The 21150-nt window shown below is 44.0% G+C and overlaps 1 protein-coding gene across 6 annotated transcripts in view; it reads left to right on the top strand.

Moving 5' to 3' along the window:
* ocrl (OCRL inositol polyphosphate-5-phosphatase) overlaps positions 1-21150 on the top strand; it is a 138261-nt gene that overhangs the window by 60966 nt on the left and 56145 nt on the right. For all 6 annotated transcript variants that reach the window (XM_085997414.1, XM_085997421.1, XM_085997429.1 and 3 more), the window contains 4 exons: positions 7659-7846; positions 9184-9295; positions 10584-10693; positions 12821-12956. In XM_085997414.1, the coding sequence (XP_085853540.1) occupies positions 7659-7846; positions 9184-9295; positions 10584-10693; positions 12821-12956 (546 nt within the window). The remainder of the gene's footprint in view (positions 1-7658; positions 7847-9183; positions 9296-10583; positions 10694-12820; positions 12957-21150) is intronic.

Genomic DNA, 21150 nt, shown 5'->3' on the forward strand with positions numbered 1-21150 from the left:
GCCCGACAGGAAGCCAAACCTGTCAATTGGGCTGCCTTCCGAGTGGGGATCCGGTCAAAAAAAAAATACGCATGCTGTGGAGATGAAAGAAAGACTTGCATTTATGTAGCACCTTTCACAACCACTGGACGTCTCAAAGCGCTTTACAGCCAACACAGTACTTTTGAAGTGTTGTCACTGTTCTAATGTGGGAAATGCGGCAGCCAATTTGCGTACAGCAAGCTCCCACAAACAGCAATGTGAAAATGACCAGATAATCTGTTTTTGTTATGTTGTTTGAGTGAGAAATATTGGCCAGGACACCGGGGATAACTCCCCTACTCTTCTTCGAAATAGTGCCATGGGATCTTTTACGTCCACCTGAGAGCAGACGGGGCTTCGGATTAAAGTCTCATCTGAAAGACGGCACCTCCGACAGTGCAGCACTCCCTCAGCACTGCACTGGAGTGTCAGCCTAGCTTTGTGCTCAAGTAAAACTCCACAGCATGTGGGAAAATCCAGACTTCCGGGTTTTCTGTCCCAAATTCTGCCCCCGTCAATATTGTGGCCTATATTTCTAGCACTGGCTATTTCTGTATAGACTTGCAGGAATTTTGCAAGAATATCGATGATAACTTGCCGCCTTCTTTCGTATGATAGTAGCAAAGGAAATCAAATGTCAATAACGAAGTCCGATATCCAGGCCAAAGCTTCCGGTGTAACTGCGTGGATATCTTGTAGGCTGCCCACGAATTTCCTCAAACTTGCATTTATATAGCGCCTTTAACCTAGTAAAATGTCCCAAAGCACTTCACAGGAGCGTTATTAGACAAAATTTGACACCAAGCCAAAGAAGATGACATTAGGACAGCTTGGTTAAAGAGGTGGGTTTTAAGGAGGGTCTTTAAAGGTGGAGAGGCAAAGTGGTAATGGTGCAGGGGCGTGAGGAGAAGCCATTGCAGGAGATTCTCTGGTTACGACTGCATAGGTAAGAGAAGAACCAGGCAAGGGCAGTTTCAATCAGTTGAGCGGTGTTGGAGGAGGGTGTGGTCAACAGTGTCAGAGGCTGCAGACAGGTAGAGAAGGATGAGGAGGTATAGTGCACCATGGTCACAGTCACATAAGATGTCATTTGTGACTTTGCTTAGGGCCATTTCAGTGCTGTAGCAGAAGTTAATGGGAGAGGTTCAGACATAGAGGCCCCGGTTTTCCCCCAGCTGTCGGGCGGGTTTTCAGGTGGGTGGGGGCTGAAAATCCCAGAAATAGGGTGTCGTGACCCCCCCCCCCCCCCCCCGCCCGACTTTCGCCCCCGTGTTTCAGTGCGACCCGAATCAGTCCTGTACGCAGCAGGCGGGAATGGTCAGCGGGAGCCTAATGATCAATAATTGGCACGTTTAATCCTATTTTCAGGGTCCCTTGCAATTTTCAGCCTTTCCCCACGTAAAACACGCCTGGTGGGAACACCGCTGATGAAACCTGGCGTGAACAAAGTTGGCTTGCTTGCTTTCAGCTGCAGGTCAATCAGGACTGAAGAGATTTAATCAGACAGCATTTGTAGGCTGCAGGACCTTGTTGCTGAAGACTTGGGGCAACTTGTTGAAGGCTTAGGCACAGCTGTGGAAGGTTGGAGTGCCTCACACTTCTCCTGGGAAGCCCCTCTCACCACCTTAACTCAGCGCCTCCTCAACGGAGGCATCTGCCAGAAGCATGGGAGGCCTTTTGTTCCTTCCCTTCCTGGCATTAGAGGATCTCCAACAGCAGAGGAGGCTGGAGCAACAACAGCAGCACCAGCAGGAGCGACAGGCTGCGGCTCAGCCACCTGAGGCAGCACAGGCCAGAAGGGGCCAGCGCATGGAAGGCCGTCGGCGCAGGAGATACCCCCCAAACAGGGTCTACAGACACAGGGTGAGCTACCCCCACATGACTGAGCAGCAGTGCCAGAGGCGGCTCCGACTTTCGCGAGAGGTTGTGACTGACATCTGCGCAATGCTGCAGCAAGACCTGGAGCCCAGAGCACCAGGTCCACACTCCTTACCAGTGGCCATCAAAGTCACCACCGCACTCAACTTTTATGCTTCAGGCTCCTTCCAGGGATCAGCAGCAGACATCAGCGGCATCTCCCAGGCGGCTGCACACACTTGCATCAAACAGGCCACCGATGCCCTCTTTGCCCTCGCGCACAATCACATCCATTTCACCAGGGATCGCGCAAGTGTGAGGGCGCGAGCGCTTGGATTAGCTCAGCCGTCAGACTTTCCAAGGGTGCAGGGCATCATTGACTGCACGCATGTGGCCCTTGGGGCACCCCACCGCAATCCAGGAGTTTTTCTCAACCGCAAGGGCTTTCACTCCCTTAACGTTCAGCTGGTGTGTGACCACACGAAGGTGATTTTGCATGTTTGTGCCAAGTACCCTGGCAGCTGCCATGACTCCTTCATACTGCGCCAGTCTAAGAACATAAGAAATAGGAGCAGGAGTAGGCCAATCGGCCCCTCGAGCCTGCTCCGTCATTCAATAAGATCATGGCTGATCTGATCCTAACCGCCAATTTACTATCACAGAACCATCTCCTGAATCTAACAGAATTAGACACACGAAATAGGAGCAGGATCAGGCTACACAGCCCCTGGGCCCGCTCCGCTACCCACAGGGCCATGTCCGCTCCGAACCTAGACTCATGTCCAAATTCCTGCCCGCTCCCCGTAACCCTCAATTCCCTTTACTTCTAGGAAACTGTCTATTTCTGTTTTAAATTTATGTAATGATGTAGCTTCTACAGCTTTTTGGGGCAGCATATTCCATGGACCTACCACCCTCTGAGTGAAGTAGTTCCTCCTCATCTCAGTTTTGAAAGAGCAGTCCCTTATTCTAAGACTATGCCCCCTAGTTCTAGTTTCACCCAGCATCGGGAACATCCTCCCCGCATCCACCCGATCCAACCCCTTCACAATCTTATATGTTTCAATAAGATCGCCTCTCATTCTTCTGAACTCCAATGAGTAGAGTCCCAATCTACTCGACCTCTCCTCATATATCCATCCCCTCATCCCCGGGATTAACCGAGTGAACCTACTGTGCCTCGGCTATTCAGTCCACCAAACGAACTTCAAGGATGGCTACTTGGAGACAAGGGATATCCCCTGCGCTCTTGGCTAATGACGCCGTTGAGGAGACCAGCCAGTGAAGCTGAGGAGCGCTACAACTCCAGCCACATTACCACCAGATGCATTATCGAGCAAACCATCGGATTTCTGAAGATGCGCTTCAGATGCCTCGATAGATCAGGTGGAGCCCTACAGTACTCATCAGCCAGGGTCTCCAAAATCGTCGTGGTATGCTGTGTGCTTCACAACATGGCACAGCGTCGTGGCTTGCCGATTCCGCAGGACCAAGAGGCTCCTCACAGAGTCGCCTCGGATGAGGATGATGCGGAGGAGGAGGACGGAAACGAGCATCCTGCAGAGGCCCGCCAACCAGCGGCACCAGTGCGCGAGAACATTGGGCGGAATGCAAGGAACGCACTCATCCTGGGCAGATTTGCGTAGCCTGGTACATCAAACACTGCAGCCTCACTGCTTCTTAACTGACCATGGACAGTGGCCCATGCCTGCACATTCCTACCTGCACATCTGCAAGTTATCCTAAGGCCTCTGTGATATCCCCATTCGCCAAATGACAGACGCCATAACTGCAGCAGTTGCCACCAGATTTTTTTATGTACAGGAAACTGATGGCATTAAAACTATTTACAAGACTTTTCACCCAAGTGACTACCCTTGTGATTAGTGATGCTTTATTTTTCTCTTGCGTGCGCTCCTACGTAGTGGTACCCCTGTGGCTTCAGCAGATATGGAGGCCCCTTGCACACTTTCCTGCTGCTCCTGTCTCGACACCTTTTGGCGGGCGTCCTCTGGGGTGGCGAGCCTGTGAGGGCTCGCCAGCAGTCTGCTGCTCCTGCGGCTGTGCAGGGCTTGAGACTCCTATCTCACTGGGGTGTGGACTCCGGCGGGGCTCTGACCGAGGGCTCTGAAGTGGCATGGAAGTGTGAGCGCGTGGAGAGGAGCCCCCACTTCCTTGAGGTGTACCAACAACCTCCCTCTCATGGGTCAGCTCCCCCTCAGCGCCTGCAAGTGGCTGGAGAGCACCTTGCTGCACATCAGGGGGGCCATGGGGACCTGTTTCCGCACTGGAAGTCCTGCTCAGAGGGACTTCCATGAAGGTCTGGTTTCGGTGCTCAATAGATGCCCATCGCTCCTCAAGAGATGTCATTCTATTCAGAGCACTCACCATGTTTTCGATACCCTGGCGACTAAGCTCCTCCATGGCCGCAGCCCCCCCTCTCCTCGGCCGCAGCCCCCCTTACCACGGAGGTAGCCCCCCTTTCCGTGGTGATGCTTTCATGCGCCAATGACTCCAATAAGGCTCTGCTCATGCTCGCCATGGACTCCTCCATTCGCTCCACACTCGCAGTGACCCTGGAGACAAAACCTGCCAGAGACTCCTGCATCTGTGCATGGAGATCCATCACCTCCTCTCTTGCGGATGGACCCAGAGGCATAGGGTCGACATGCAGCTGAGCTGAGTTGGCAGAGGCTTGCGCCCTCCGACGAGGACTCTCCACTGCTGTCCCTGTCTCCACACTCTGCTGATGCTCACTTGTGAGCTGTGATACACCAGGTGACAACACTACTCTATGTCCCGAAGGTCCCCCCGAGGTGTGAGTGTGTGTGCTGGTGCTAGGTGCGTTTACTTCTGCTGACGCTGCGCCCTCAGAGGCTGGAGCTTCCTCTGAGGAGTCTGGCTGCAAAGCCTCTTCCTCCTCGGCAGTGGCGACGGGGGCTCCGGATGGTCCTGTGGAGGAGTAAAGGAAAGAGTTAGCAATGTGATACCAAGGCTACTTGCACATTGGATTTAGCAGATGTTCATAAGTCCAAATGATGTGGTTTCAGAATCATATCAGCAACTCATGCTATGTCAATGAGAGAGATGGGGAACTATTCTGTCACCAGCTTGCGGGCTTGCTCCTGTCTCTCCTGCCCCAGCATCCACAGGCCCATCAGCCCCAGCAATCTCCATCACGGCTTCCTCCCAGTGGCTCAGGTGGGCAATTGAGGGTGGTCCTCCTCCAGTCCTTGCACGCTCTCGTCTATTGTGAGCTCTCTTTTCCTGCAATGAGGGAGACAAGTGGAGTTTGAGTGAGTGCAGGAGTGAGTGTAGAGATTGCATAGCATAGATACTTGGAAGGAGACAAAGATGTGAGGCTGCAAGACCAAGGGCCCTCCCTGTGTGTTGTCAGTTGTGTTCCAAGCATCCGAGTGAAAGGCAGTGTGAGGGCTGCATGGTGGAATAGTTATGTGAATGTGAGCACAGAGATAGGGAATGGGTAAGGGTGCATGGATGTGACTGTGAAGTGGGATGTGGAGGAAGAGATTGCTGAAGCTGAGTGCTGTTGGGGAAAGGCAATGGGGATCAGGTTGAGGGTGATGGAAACTTCGTACTTACTTTTTCTGTGCGGTGAAGGTCGTGGAAGCGCTTCCTGCACTGCATCCAGGTCCGACGGGTGACTCCCAGAGCGTTGACCTCTGCAGCCACTTCCATCCAGGCAGCCCTGGTCTCTTTGGGAGGCCTCTTCCTCCCTGAGCTAGGGAAGAGGACCTCCCTGTGGGCCCTAACCCCATCCACCAATGTCTGCAATGAGGCCTCGTCAAATTTGGCTGCCACTGGCAGCAGCTGGTGCAGGCTCCTCTGCCATTCTGCAAGACTGGTTGAGAAGCCTGCAGAGGTTGAGAAGCTTGCTGGAGACTTTAAAAGCACCACGAATGATGACATCATAATGTGGGGCTTTCTGACTGGAATTGGACACTTAGCAAGGGTGCCCACACGCTGGAAATTAATTGGCCAATTGAGGGAAAATTGCATACAGCTGGCTGACCCATTTAGTTTCGGGTTGGAACCCAACAATTCCCCGCACCTTCGGGGAAAATTGGGGCCAGAGTTGCGGAAAAGGTGGGTACGGATTTGGGAGGCAACAACACGTTCACTTTGGAGAGGTTAGAGGTGGGGGCGGTAGTTTGCAAGAACAGAGGTCAAGAGTGGGTTTTTCGAACAGATTAAGTTATGATGGCAGATTTGAAAAGCATATTGGTGGCCATCACCAAACATTGTACATCATGGACATGAAAGATTTGCATACAATGCAAGTTTCTTCCCATTCATATTTCTATGTTTATAATGAGGATTGTCACTTTTTTTAAATATTTGATCATTTTCTATCTTCACAGGATTTTGAATTTGAGTTACACTTAAGGTTGTGTTATAAAACAAAGGGAATTTGTACAGGTTTAAAAAGGGAAAGTGCATAGGCTGCTGGCATTGGAGAATATGTATTAAAGGCAGTCAAGCCAGTTTGGGAGATGTTACTCACAACAAGGATTTATGCGTCAGCCTTTGCTCACTGGTAGTACTCTTGCCTCTGAGTCAGATGGTTGTGGGTTCAAGAGACTTTAGCACATAATCTAGGCTGGCATTTCATTGCAGTACTGAGTAAGTGCTGCACTGTGGGACGTGCAATCCTTCAGATAAGATGTTCAAATAAGGCCCCGTCTACTCTCTGGTGGACATAAGATCCATGGCACTATTTTGAAGAGGAGATGGGGCATTCTCTACAGTGTACTGGCCTACATTTATCCCTCAGCCAGCACCTAAAACGGATGATCTGGTCATGTATCCCATTGCTGTTGGTGGGAGCTTACTGTGCACAAATTGGCTGCTGCGTTTCCTAGAACAGTGACTACACTTCAAAATTATTCATTGGTTATAAAGTGCTTTGAAGCATCCTGAGTTGTGAAAGGTGCTCTATAAATGCAAGTTCTTATATTCTCAATTAGTCATCTCTTGGCTTCCCAAACAAATATTAACACCCATTGTAGTTCTATTCATATGGGCATAACATGAAGTGTCTGTAGAGGATATAATCCTGTTGTGTAGGGGGTGGGAGTAGTTAGTTTGGTTGACAGGCCTGCTGGCGAATCCCAGTGCAGGGCAATGTCAGAAAACCACCCCTTTGGCTTCCTGAAGCCAGAATTAACAGAGAAAAGAGACAAGACCAGTCTGGTTTTAAACCGAATGCTGTGAGAAACGGCCCTTGGCACAGAGCCAGTAGCTAAAAATGCAGGGCGTAAGTCTTTGCAGTTAGAAGTAGCCTAAAAGAAAGATAAAGCCAAAAAACAAGTAAATTAGTCATGAAAGCAACAAGGTGTGTCATGTATTTATTTTTGCCCCATCACTACTTCAAGGAGAGAAGTTAGACTGAGCTAAGTAAGGGGCTCCTCTTGTTACAGTGCTTTGCAAAAACCTGGAAGTGAGTTTAAAGTGTGTCAGGCCATCCAGTATCTTCACTGCACCATGTTGGAACAGTTACACTTACGCCCGGTGAAAACATTGGATGTGTAAGTGCAAGAGTGATCTGCATAACTGATTCAATTTTAAAAAAGCAGTGTAGCATACAATACAACTTGTTTATAAAAGTTTTTGTGCTACATGGCCATAAAGATGATCTAAAAGCCATTATCCCTATGTTGAAATATATCACGAGATGCCCTTTCTGTATAAACGTACGAGTCTCTGCCAGACTGGGCAGGAATTGGGAAAGACTAATATGTGGGTGTCCCCATTCTCAGGGTAATAAAGGTGGAGTGGCAGTACGGTTTATCTTTCACAACACAAGCTTCTGCATAGTGAACTCCCATCTAGCTGCTCACGTGGAGGACTTTGAGCGACGGAATCAGGATTACAAAGATATCTGCGCTCGCATGAGTTTTCAAGTGTCTGAGCAGAATCAGCCTTCTATAAACATTATTAAACATGAGTGAGTATAAAAAGGGGCTTGAGGAACATCTGCTTGTGGGGACTCTGTTAAAGCTGATATTCAGCCCAGTGCCTGTGTGTTGGTGTAAAAACAACCATTTTTTTTGTGTGATTTTTGTGCTCCTCAAGGTGAGGAATGTTTACACTGGGTCATAAGATACTGTTTCAATTCAAGCATCCAATGTCTGAATCTAGCACTCAAGTCAGGAATAGCATGTTTAGATGCAGAATAATTCTCCCTTTTCTGTGCCCCAACAATGTGTCCTCTCCAATCTAAGAACGAACAACCTCTCTTACATCTCTAACATTTCTCGCACCAGTTTCTCTGACTCTGGTTACCAGTTAGTACAAAATTATCTGCTGTAGGTCCATGCCCACAGGAAACTGGAATGAGACTGTCTAAACAAACTCTATTTAGGATCCTTACAAAGAGAATACAAGGGGATTTTTTGACCCTTCAGATTTGAATCCACACTGCAGAGGTGAAAGGCACTGCAGCATCCAGTTCCCCCATTCTTAATTTCAGAATGGACAATTGGGCAGGCACTTATTTTTTTTTTTAATTTTTTTTTTTATTAAGTACGATGTTGCAATTCAGGCTTATTCCAGTATACTTTTTACTTGTGCATAATACAAGTCAGCCTCCATAAGCAAGTCTGGACTTCCTATGAACTTATTTTGTTTGAAGTACATAAAGCATGACAACAAATGAGCAATGAACACTTACTATTTGGGTGTGCACTGGAAATTGTACAGCCTATCCACTGTGTCCTTCAGATCCTTCTCAATCAGAATATGATGAGCAATTTTTTAGCAGAGCTAAATGGTCTATCAAATTTATTGCAAGAAGTAAAATTAAATAATATAAATCTGCAGATAGACCTAATAAATGCAGTATTTCTGTTCTAAAACAATCCAAAGTATTTTTGTGCATTTCCTAACCTCTGGCAGTAGAGGGCTGTTGAAAGAGGATTGGTCCTCTGCCATCTGGGTATTTGGCACAGGGAAAATGTAAAAAAAAAAGCCCAAAAATTAGAAATGAAGGACAACTATTTGTAATGGGCAATGGATAATATGGCTAATGTGAGCTGCAAATACAAATCAAGTAATTCAGGACTTCCATAAGTATAGTTAAAAAGCAGGTTTCATTTACTATCTGTTTGGGAAAGTTGTGCTATGTACGATATCCCATATTTGAACCTAGCACTCCTTTGTGAATGGGGATCCTAAGACTACCTCGTGCAATAAGGAGAATTTTTGCATGTAATGTAGTTTCTACATCTTTCCAAAGTTGCAGCATTTTCTGACCTTTTTCATTATTCATATTTCTTGTCTCAGTGTTGTTATTTGGCTTGGAGACCTGAATTACAGACTCTGCCTCCCAGATGCCAGTGAAGTGAAGGCATTGATAGAGAGGCAAGATTTAAAGAAACTATTGGAATACGACCAGGTAGGGAAAGTTAAATCTTTGTTTTTATTCTGTCTTTGGAGTTGTGAAAGTAGTGCCTCTAATAATTTCAGTGCATTCATTAGAACTGTAATTACAAGTAATATATTTTAAGATTTGCTCATTTTGTTTGGCATTGCTAACTTGTTTATTATACTTAAGAATGACAAATATTAAGAGAGCTAGAAATTTATCCGAGTTTTGTGACTGGTTATTAAAATATACAGGTTTTGAGACTATACCTGCAACCTATATTTATATTTAAACCCCATTAATGGGAACATTTGGCGTATAAGCAGAATGTTGAAAGATAAGCAGTTAAGTGCAGAATTTCAGATTTTTGAGTGTGATCAGCGTGGGGAGAATTTGTTCAATTTCCTAGTAGCTTATCGGGTATACTTCTTACTGAACAGCTTGCCACTGAATATCTCTTACTGCTATGCTATTTGGATTCAGCATATTTGTTTCAAGTAATATTTGTTTTATATATGTTAGTTTTATATGAGCTGGAACTTAAATTCAAGGCCTGTTTTAGGTCAAATTGAAGAACAAGACAGAGGAAGAAAAACTTTTGAGGAGGTGATGAGAACTAAAATTGTCCATGTGCTGTCAGCATTTTCTGCAGAGGGAACTTGTTGCAATCGCAGAATTATTTTTTTACTACTTTGGATTATTGACTAATTGCTTATTTTTGGAAAAGGCGACTTTGTTTCAAAAATTTGTATACCTTTTTTAGGTATTTGAGGGGAAAAGTATGTCCTTATAGCAATATAAAGCTTTCAGTAAATCTTTACTACTTTTCAGTTCAGTGAAGTTGGTGTAGGTTTATACTTTTTCTTCACATATAATTCAGTGGCAGTTTGATTGCCACACCCTTTTCAGTGTACCTGTATTGGGGGAGGGTGTTACAGGAAACTTTGTGCTATCCGGCACCGACGGGACCGAGCTGTTGCCGTTCCCTCAAAACTGCTGGACACACCAGCGTTAATGTTGAAGCATACAGAGCTTTTCATCTCCGTATCTGACAACAAACACTGTTGCTTAGCAACAGCTTCTAAACAGTCAACCCGTACCTTGGAAGCGTCTCTCTGAAGCTGTTGCTAAGCTACAGAGACTTTGCAGAGCCTGACTGTTGGGGGGAAAAAAAAAAGCCACGAGAAGAAAAAGAAACTAACAAAACGGCTCCTGATTTTTGCCGGTGGCTCGAGCTTGCCGGACATTTAGCCTCCGGATAAGCATGACTATTAAAATATGACACAATATAATTGGTTTCTATCCTTCTGTTTTTCAGCTGAATATTCAGCGTAGGACTAAGAAAGCTTTTGCAGACTTCAATGAGGGGGAAATTCACTTCAAACCAACTTACAAATATGACACCAAATCAGACCGATGGGACTCGAGGTAAATAATCTTGATGGATAGATTTGTTTATGGAGTTGCATACAGTGGTATCTAGAATCACCCCATTAACAAAGATGTTTCTTAAGTTGCCTGTCCTCAGACACAGATTTTATGATGGAATTGTTCAAATATCGTGGCCAACAGTTTCCTCATTGGGTGCAATCGGGGATCCCAGCACAAATTGCTCTCAGAATTGCGCTAGATTTAAGAAGTGTTTTGCTCAAGTTTCTGCTCAAACTCATTTGCATATCACCGAACATATAATCTTCCATGAACCAACGCAATCGGGCAGCGTTTTAGAATGTAATTTTTTTAAATTTTGTATTAAAAAATATTCTGTGATACATTTTAAGAGTGGTAACCTGGTGCAGTGTGATTAATGAGTTTATCACAAAAAATATTTTTAATCAGTGTCGAGTTTACCACTGGTGAGTAACCTGATTTTAAATAATTGAAAGACTTTTTAAAAACTATACAGAACAGTTTACATTGGTCTACAGTAGTCATTTTCTTAATAAATGAAAATATTTTAAAGCTTTTAAAACTTATCTAATCGTGTCCTTGTGCCAAAAAAAAGTGCTTAGTTGTAAGAGCCTCCTCAAAGGTTCCCAAACGGATGTAATTAGAGGAAACTCCCCATGATGATTAATTTGATCTGGAGGTGTGGGCAGAGCCTGCTTCTTGCACGATGGTTTTTTTTTAAACTGGCCAATAGATCGCAGAAACTCTTTGCGCTGCATGTAATTTGCGGTTGAAATTCCTCGACCTGTTTTGCTGGTTTGGCCGATTTTCAGGGGAATTGCGCTTGGGGGGAAAAAAACAGCACAGCCTAGCGGAAACTCCTGCCCCACCTTTTTTTCTTTTTACAATCCTAGCTTGGTGTCACCTAATTGCGACTGCTTGATTCACTCTGGCTTCTCTTTTTTTTCACTTTTGAACCTTGATGCTATCCGGCACTCTGACTGTTAGCCCTTTACGTACCTCAATTTAAATAAAATTGAGAATTGAAGAGCGATGCCAGTTTTGACCCAGCTCCTAACGTGTATTGGAGAAATCAACTATTAATTGGTTGTAGTTTATGTCCTCTCAGAGATGATAGTCAGAGATGGAAACAAAATTCTCATAAGGGTGTGACTCCTTCTCTTTAGAAGTTGAAGCAATGCATGTTGAGCTTTACTTATGCATTGTTTTGTACTATCCAAAGCATGAGTGGTTAATGCTAGCATTGGGTGCCAAAGTCATCGCTGTAAGTTTTTCACCTTAAGTGCAAAGCTCACCCAGATACAGGAAACTTTGGTTTATCCGGAGGTTGTATGTCCGGAAACCTCAATCCACCGGCAGAAATCAGGAGCCGTTTTGTTAGGTTTTTTTTCTTCTCGTGGCTTTTTTTTCCAACAGGCTCTGCAAAGTCTCTCTGAAGCTGTTGCTAAGCTACAGAGATGCTTCCAAGGTACGGCCGACTGTTTAGAAGCTGTTGCTAAGCAACAGTGTTTGTTGCCAGATACGGAGCTGCAAATCTCCGTATGCTTCAACATTAGCGCTGGTTTGTCCGGCAGGTTTGATAGATCAGCAACAGCTCGGTCCCGTCGGTGCCGGATATCAGTTTCCTGTAAATATATTTTAGCAAAGAACTTGTACTTTCGAGCAAGTTTTATTAATGATATACATATATATGTCGCTGATCTATATTAAAAAGAAATGCAATGTTGGCTAATTATTCCTAATTACAACTGTTCTACTGTTTAGGTATTTAATTTTTCTCCCCTCCTGGAGTATGGAGCAAACTAGCCAACTTCCAGCTGGAGAGCTACCCCAATTTCTCTTAATCAGGGTTAAGAAGTTTGGAAAAAGTTTGGCACTCTATTTATTTATTTATTTATTTATTTCTCCTCCCTCTCTCTCCCTCTCTCCCCCCCCCCCCCCCCCAAAAAAGTAAAGAAATGAAAAACCTTTGCTTGTTACTGGCAACTCGTGTAAACCATGAATTGGGTCCATGTCTGGAAAAGATGGACACTTTCTATAAGTTTTGATATTTTGCCTATTGTGAATATATCCTGCTATTACACTGTATATTGTACCCCAAGGTTATTGGACTGTTGTATCATGCTATCTGTTTCTCCTCGGCAGCGGCAAGTGTCGTGTCCCAGCATGGTGTGATCGTGTGCTCTGGAGAGGTGAAAGTGTACGGCAAAAAAGTTACCGAAGTCACATGGAGCTTCGAACCAGCGATCACAAACCTGTCAGCTCCCTCTTGGATATTGGGGTATGTATCGTGTGTGTCTTGATACTTCCCTACTGTACATGAAAAGATCATCTTTCCCTCTACCAGTGTCAACTGCACCCACAGGTAAGCTGGTGAAACCTGCCCTTTCCTCTCCAGCTGCAGTTCTACAATCTGGTCTTCCAAACCAATTCTGCTTAATTTCTTACCACCTTCTTCCTCCAATCTTCTTGTTTGGTGTTACCTAATCTCTATGTTCTAATTTACCTTGATTTCTCTCCTACTCTTTTCAACTTTGGTGTTCAATACTTTCACCTAATAAAAACAGAAATAGTGGATGGAGTAAAACTAAAGTTGGTAAAGAAATTTCAGAGGTTGAGATAGTGAACAGGTGTTGGGCTAAATTTAAAAAGGGATGTTGAACCCAATTTGGAAGAGTGAGAGGGAAACTTCCTAAGCACGCTCAGAATTAGAATTACCAAGAAGCAATTTTAAATGGTTTAATTTTAATGGGTGAAAAAATATGCAAAACTCTTTCTTTTACATTAGAAGAACAAACTACCTTTTGACTCTGACTATAATTTCAAGCTTTTGGTTAGTGAAACAATATAGGCCCGGAATTTGCAGTGGGTAATAACCGCGAACAAACCATGTTCGCTGTTATTACCCCTTTGAAACTGACCACAACTTCAGGATATAACGCATGCGCATCCTAACACGGAAATCTTGAAGTTGCGGTCAGTCATTCACGGCTCCGACTCTGGCTGTGCTGTGGCCCCCACCACCCATGGCCAGTAATCGGGGAAATCAGTGAAACTGACACAAACTTGGGCTTTTCCGCGGTAATATCAGCGTTAAGTACCGCATTAAAAGTTAGACCTTGTTGGAAATGGTGTAACTGGGGTTTTAACAGCATATTGACTGCTAAACAAGCATAAGAACATAACATAAGAAATAGGAGCAGGAGTAGGCCAGTCGGCCCCTCGAGCCTGCTCTGCCATTCAATAAGATCATGGCTGATCTGATCCTAACCGCCAATCCACTATCACAGAACCATCTCCTGAATCTAACAGAATTAGACACACTAAATAGGAGCAGGATCAGGCTACACAGCCCCTGGGCCCACTCCGCTACCCACAGGGCCATAACCGATCCGAACCTAGACTCATGTCCAAATTCCTGCCCGCTCCCCGTAACCCTTAATTCCCTTTACTTCTAGGAAACTGTCTATTTCTGTTTTAAATGTATGTAATGATGTAGCTTCTACAGCTTTTTGGGGCAGCATATTCCATGGACCTACCACCCTCTGAGTGAAGTAGTTCCTCCTCATCTCAGTTTTGAAAGAGCAGCCCCTTATCCTAAGACTATGCCCCCTAGTTCTAGTTTCACCCATCATCGGGAACATCTTCCCCGCATCCACCCGATCCAACCCCTTCACAATCTTATATGTTTCAATAAGATCGCCTCTCATTCTTCTGAACTCCAATGAGTAGAGTCCCAATCTACTCAACCTCTCCTCATATGTCCATCCCCTCATCCCCGGGATTAACCGAGTGAACCTTCTTTGTACTGACTCGAGAGCAAGTATGTCCTTTCTCAAGTATGGACACCAAAACTGTACGCAGTATTCCAGGTGCGGTCTCACCAATACCTTGTACAACTGAAGCAATACCTCCCTATTTTTATATTCTATCCCCCTAGCAATGAAAGCCAACATTCCATTGGCCTTCTTAATCACTTGCTGCACCTGCATACTAACCTTTTGAGTTTTGTGCACCAAGACCCCCAGATCCCTTTTGTACTTCAGTACTTTCCAGTTTCTTGCCATTAAGATAATAACTTGCTCAACGATTTTTCCTGCCAAAGTGCATAACCTCACACTTTCCAGTATTGTATTCCATCTGCCAAATCTCTGCCCACTTACTTAGCCTGTCGATGTCCCCTTTCAGGTTTTTTATGTCCTCCTCACTCACTACTTTCCCTCCCATCTTAGTATAATCTGCAAACTTTGATATGTTACACTCGGTCCCCTCCTCCAAATGGTTAATATAGATTGTAAAGAGTTGGGGACCCAGCACCGACCCCTGCGGAACACCACTAGTTACTGATTGCCAGTCTGAGAATGAATCATTTATCCCAACTCTCTGCCTTCTGTTAGATAGCCAATCCTCTATCCATGCCAGAATATTACCCCCAATCCTGTGATTTTTTTTATCTTAAGCAATAATCTTTTGTGTGGCACCTTGTCAAATGTCTTTTGGAAGTCTAAATACACTACGTCCACTGGTTCCCCTTTATCCACCCTATACATTACTTCCTCAAAGAACTCCAGCAAATTTGTCAAACATGACTTCCCCTTCATAAAACCATGCTGACTTTGTCCTATTAAATTATGATTATCCAAACGTCCTGTTACTGTCTCCTTAATAATGGACTCCAAAATTTTACCTACCACAGATGTTCGGCTAACCGGTCTATAGTTTCCAGCCTTCTGTCTACTGCCCTTTTTAAATAAGGGTGTTACATTAGCAGTTTTCCAGTCTGCCGGGACCTTTGCCGAGTCCAGGGAGTTTTGGAAAATTATTACCAATGCATCCACAATCCCTACCGCCACTTCCCTCAAGACCCTAGGATGTAAGCCATCAGGTCCAGGTGATTTATCCGCCTTGAGTCCCATTATTTTACCGAGTACCACTTCCTTAGTGATTTTGATCGTGTTTAGCTCCTCCCCCCCCCCCCCATAGCCCCCTGTTTGTCCAGTGTTGTGATATTCTTAGCGTCTTCTACTGTAAAGACTGATACAAAATATTCATTGTGTTTTTGCCATCTCCATATTTCCCACCATTAATTTCCCGGTCTCATCCTCTAAGGGACCAACATTTACTTTAGCCACCCTTTTTCTTTTTATATAACTATAAAAACTCTTACAATCTGTTTTTATATTTTTTGCTAATTTACTTTCATAATCTATCTTCCCTTTCTTAATCAATCTTTTTGTTATTTTTTGCTGTCTTTTAAAGTTTTCCCAATCCTCTATCCTCCCACTAGATTTGGCTACCTTATATGCCCTTGTTTTTAGTCGAATACTATCCTTAATTTCTTTACTTAGCCACGGATGGCTGTCTTTTCTTTTACACCCTTTTCTTCTCAGTGGAATATATATTTTTTGGAAGTTGTAAAATAACTCCTTAAATGTACACCACTGATCATGTATCGTCTTACCCTTTAATCTATTTTCCCAATCCACTCTACTCAATTCCGCTCTCATACCTTCATAGTCTCCTTTATTCAAGCTTAGCACGCTTGTTTGAGATCCAACCTTCTCACCCTCTAATTGAATATGGAATTCAACCATGTTATGGTCACTCATTCCAAGGGGATCCTTTACTAGGACATTTTTAATTAATCCTGTCTCGATACACAGGACCAGATCAAGGTTGCTTGCCCCCTGGTCGGTTCAGTTACATACTGCTCAAGAAACCCATCCCTAATACACTCAATGAACTCATCCTCAAGGCAGCCCTGCCCAATTTGATTTGTCCAATTAATATGATAGTTAAAATCCCCCATAATTATAGATGTTACCTTATTACAAGCCTCAACTATTTCCTGATTGATACTCCGTCCAACAGAGTTGCCACTGTTCGGAGGCCTATAGACTACGCCCACTAGTGTTTTTTTCCCCTTATTATTCCTTACCTCCACCCAAACTGTTTCACTATCCTGATCTTTATGGCCCTAAAATAAAATTTAAAATTAGAGTATGCCGCTGACCCGGGGGGGGGGTGGAAATCCAAACCTACCTGCTGAGCCTGCAGGTGTATGCCTGTGTAAAGGCCCACAGATCCCAGGGATGCAGGCTGTTTGGAAATGTTCCTGGGATCACTTGGGCCAGGTCCTCCTATCAGAAAGGAGGATTCCTCGTCATGCTTATGGGGATTCCATTTACGAAGGGAATCCTCATTAGCTTATGAGGAATCCCCAAATAATTTACACAACTGGAATAAAATTAAATGTTCCCATTTTCAAATTTAACTTTAATGATGCAATTACAAAAAATAATTTTTGAAAAATAATTTTAAACATTTTAATCTGGGCCAGAATTTACATAAACTAATTTTGGATGATTTTTAATTTAACATTTATTTTAACCCTTATGCTGGTGAAAGCAGGCCTGCCTTTACCAGACATAAGGGCTTCGTGGGCGGTAGTTAGGCAAATAGCGCAACTCTCTGCCAACGAAGTGAATTTTGGGTCGGTTCGCAAGGCAAGGCGAAACTTGACAAATTGCTAGTTCCGGGTTTTTGCTCGAGCAGTGCATGCGGAAATCCAGAACTTGTGGGGCCTTTTACACGGCTTGCGACGTATGCCGTCATCGGCCCCGCAAAGTCCGGGCCTATATATTTTTTAAAGTTTGTTCATATTTATTTCAATTTTACCTTTTCCCTTTTTGAGAGCCCCAATCTTTGTTTTGCTCTCTAACATTTTTAAAAAGTCAGAATAAAAGCAACTTGTTCACTTCCTGGTTCCCTGTCTGTGAGGATTTTGTATTGTGATTGGCTGCTTAGACAACTTGTTGACCTCACAGCAGCTTGCACTATGGGATTCCCCATTATCTTACATGGATCTCAATTGCACGTCGAAAAAGTCAAACTTCTTGCCACAGAGATCACGAGATCTTTGTGGACCGCTTTCTTCGGGGCCAGTAGCAAACGCCTTTGCTTCGCTGCTGACTGCAGCTTACAGGCCATAGCATTATGTAAGGAAGCAAAACAAAAACATAGACTGCCTCATCCCACAATGATGGCGCTGTCTGTTCAGCAGTGTTGTAGCAATGGCAAAATATGCAGACTGTCCTTCCCCCTTCTCGGCTAACTTGGGCTATATTTCCCTACTGATCATTTCTACACATTTTTATTTGAGCATAGGAACAGTGTCAGACAGTAAAAGACCCTCTGGTCCATCCAGCCTGTCCCCCACAATTGTGAAACCTTGTGTATATCACAATATATACACTCCCCACCCCACCCAAAAACAATGTGACCTCCTAGGATAGGCAAAAAACAGATTAAAAACCCAGGCCAATTTGGGGAGGAAATATGGAAAATTCCCCTCTGACTTCCGTAGGCGATTGCAACTAGTACAGGCCCTGATAATTCCTTGCTGTTCCTACCTTTTGCAAGAGGTGGTCTCCATCTGTAGAGATTCACGTATCTCTAGTAAACAGGATTGAGTGCAAACCAATATGGTGGGTATATTGTGTTTAATCAGAGTTTAGAACGGAATATAACACACTAGTAATACAGCAAAAACATACGACCGTGACAAACAACTGGTACCAGACCCGATCGGACAGATGGCTGGCATGCGTGTACAGTCACTTTTATTCTCATTTTAGGGGTGGGCCTGAGGCCAGGTTATTGACAAGACCATTTAACTATCGAGGTTCCTCTAAAACTTCATCAACCAATGACAGCTCAAGTTCTTTGTCTTGGCTCGTGGACGAAAGCCCTTCCCAAAAGAGGGTCTCATTACTTCATCCAATTTATCTTTCTTGTTTTTACATTTTGAAGGTTCCTCCATTGGAACTCGCCTTATCTCTCTTGACTCTATCCTCCTTAACCCAGCAAGTACAAGGCCCAGCCCTGTCCCTCTTAATCATGGCCCCAGCCAGAGCTGTTGCACATTAGCCAGTCGCTATCGCACCTTCATCTAGCAAATGGCCCATTCTACGATGGATACCTTAGCCTCCTCAAATTCCTTTCATTCTATGTCTTTTCCTAATTAGCAGTACTGCTTGTGAAGATAATTAACAGTTAAACAAACTTCAAATTCTATCTGTAGAGATTATAATATGGTTATTAGTAATAATAGAAGAAACCTAGGTTGGGCCTTCACTGGCCAAATTAAAGATACATTAACAAAGCCAAAACCCTAACTTACAAACAACAGATAACTAGCCTGGCAGGGCCATCCCCGTGTGGAATGTTTATGTTTCACCTAATCTAACTGATTATAAAGACTGTCTCAAATTCTAATGCAAGTTTTCCAGGAAAACGAAACTTATCATTTAAACGCAGTACTATAGTGTAGCCATATACATTTTTCGGCACCCCTAGTTTCTAACACGTCCCGGCCAGAAACTGGTCCAGCTTTCACTTGAAGGAATTCAGCGGATTGGCATCCACCGCACGAACTGACAGTCTGTCCCAGAGATCCACTATTCTCGGGGGGGAAAAACCACCATCTGGCCTTGTACAACTTAATTGTGACCACTGGTCCTCCCCAACACAAACTGTCAACACAGTATATTCACTTTATCATCTTATAAACCTCAATCAGATCGCCCCCAAGACTACGCTTCTCTAAAGTGTAGAGTCCCAGCTCTTTTAGCCTATCTTGATAACTAAGATGCATTAAACTGGGAATTAGTCTAGTGGCCCTCCACTGCACCTTTTCCAAAGCATCTCTATCACCCACCATGTGAGGAGACCAAAACTAGACACCGTATTCCAACTGACCAAGGACAAAATAGTATACTTTGACTTGTAGACAATTGCATCCCAACACCCTATTCACTCTAGCTATCACTTCACTGCATTGCTTATTAACCTTTAGAAATCTTTGCACTAGAACATATCGATCTCTTTCTTTCTCCATCTTCTTTAATCCTTTTCCCTGAAGGGTGTATGTATGTTGAACATTCGCCCTGCCCACATGTATAACACTGCACTTTTCCCAAGTTAAACATAATTTTCTCAGTCACAAGCCCAATCCCCAACACATCAAGATCCGCCTGAAGCAGTGGAGCATCATCTACAGTTCTAACACTCGCACAGATCTTGGTATCATCTGCAAATTTGCAGATCACGCCCCCAACATCTACATCTAGATTATTTAATAAAAAATAGTAAAAAGCAACGGTCCCAACACCTGTGGGACACCGCTAGGGACCAGTCTCTAAGCCGATCCAAATCCATCTATAGCTACTTTCTGCCTGCATCCTTCCAGCCAGTTCTCAATCCAGCTCAATATATTATAACTAATACCAAAGGCTTCGATCTTGTAGAGAAGCCTTTTGTGGGGTACCTTTTTGGAAGCCTGGGCTTCCCTCATCCACCACCTTGGGGACTTATTCAAAAAATATAATCAGATTTGTAAGAAAAGACCTGACCTTTTTTTGAAGCCATGTTGTGTGTCCCTAATGACCCCCTCAATCCAAATAATCATATATTGCATCCCTAATGATTCACTCAAGCATTTTTCCTATTAGTGATGTCAAACTAATGGGCCTATAGTTAGCTGGGTCTGTCCTGTCTTTTTTTTAAAAGATGGAGACTACATTAGTCTGCGGGGTCCGTCCGAGTGCAGTAAGCTATTCGAAATACAGGCACGGGTTTCTCACAGCATGTGTTCCATCTCCGAGGCCCCTGGATATCATCCGGCCCGGCTGCTCTATCTATTTTCGGGTTCTTAATTCCATCTAAAACAATATGTTCATCTATGTTAATATGATTAGTTTTATTGTTAACATTATCATTAAATTGTAACTGTCTAGCATCGTCTTCAAGAGTGAAGACTGATACAAAGTACTAATTTAATATTTCCACCATACCCAGCGAGTCCTTCATAACCTGAATTTCATCAATAAATTCAGAGTAGGTTTGATTCTGGTGGTTGAATGACTAGCAACTAAAATGCCATGAGTCTGGAGAGCCAATTGTACTTGGTTCAGTTAGAGATTTTTGGCAGTTCTCAGCCAGGCCATTAGGTCTTGCACACCAAATAATGAAATATCTTTTGGTGAGGGGAAGAAAGAGAGAAAATAGGGCTAACGCAAATTTTATCCTACATGCCCTGTTTGGCTCCAGTCTCTGAGTAGGTCACAGAACAGAATTATCAATGATTGCAGAAATATCTGTTACAGACTTACACCCTCCAATAGTGGAAAAAATGAGAAATTTATATATATGGTAATGTGGTGAAAGAATAAGAATTTAAAAATTCTGAAACAGCTATAAGAGATTAGGTTACTGCTATTGAAATTTCTAAACTAGTGGATCTCCCATGACATTGCCCATAATAAATTGACGGATATGGTCTTTATCTTACCTGCCTTTGTGCTGCTGGTATTTTTTTTGTTCTTTGTGTGTCTGTCTCTTGCATTTTCTATCTCTCGCTCTCGCTCATTATTCTTCTACCCCACTTACCCATCTGGTTTACTATTTCTTTCTCT

Source organism: Somniosus microcephalus, chromosome 1, assembly GCF_052327205.1.
Source record: "Somniosus microcephalus isolate GS21.2 chromosome 1, FLI_Smic_1.0, whole genome shotgun sequence".
NCBI lineage: Eukaryota > Metazoa > Chordata > Chondrichthyes > Squaliformes > Somniosidae > Somniosus > Somniosus microcephalus.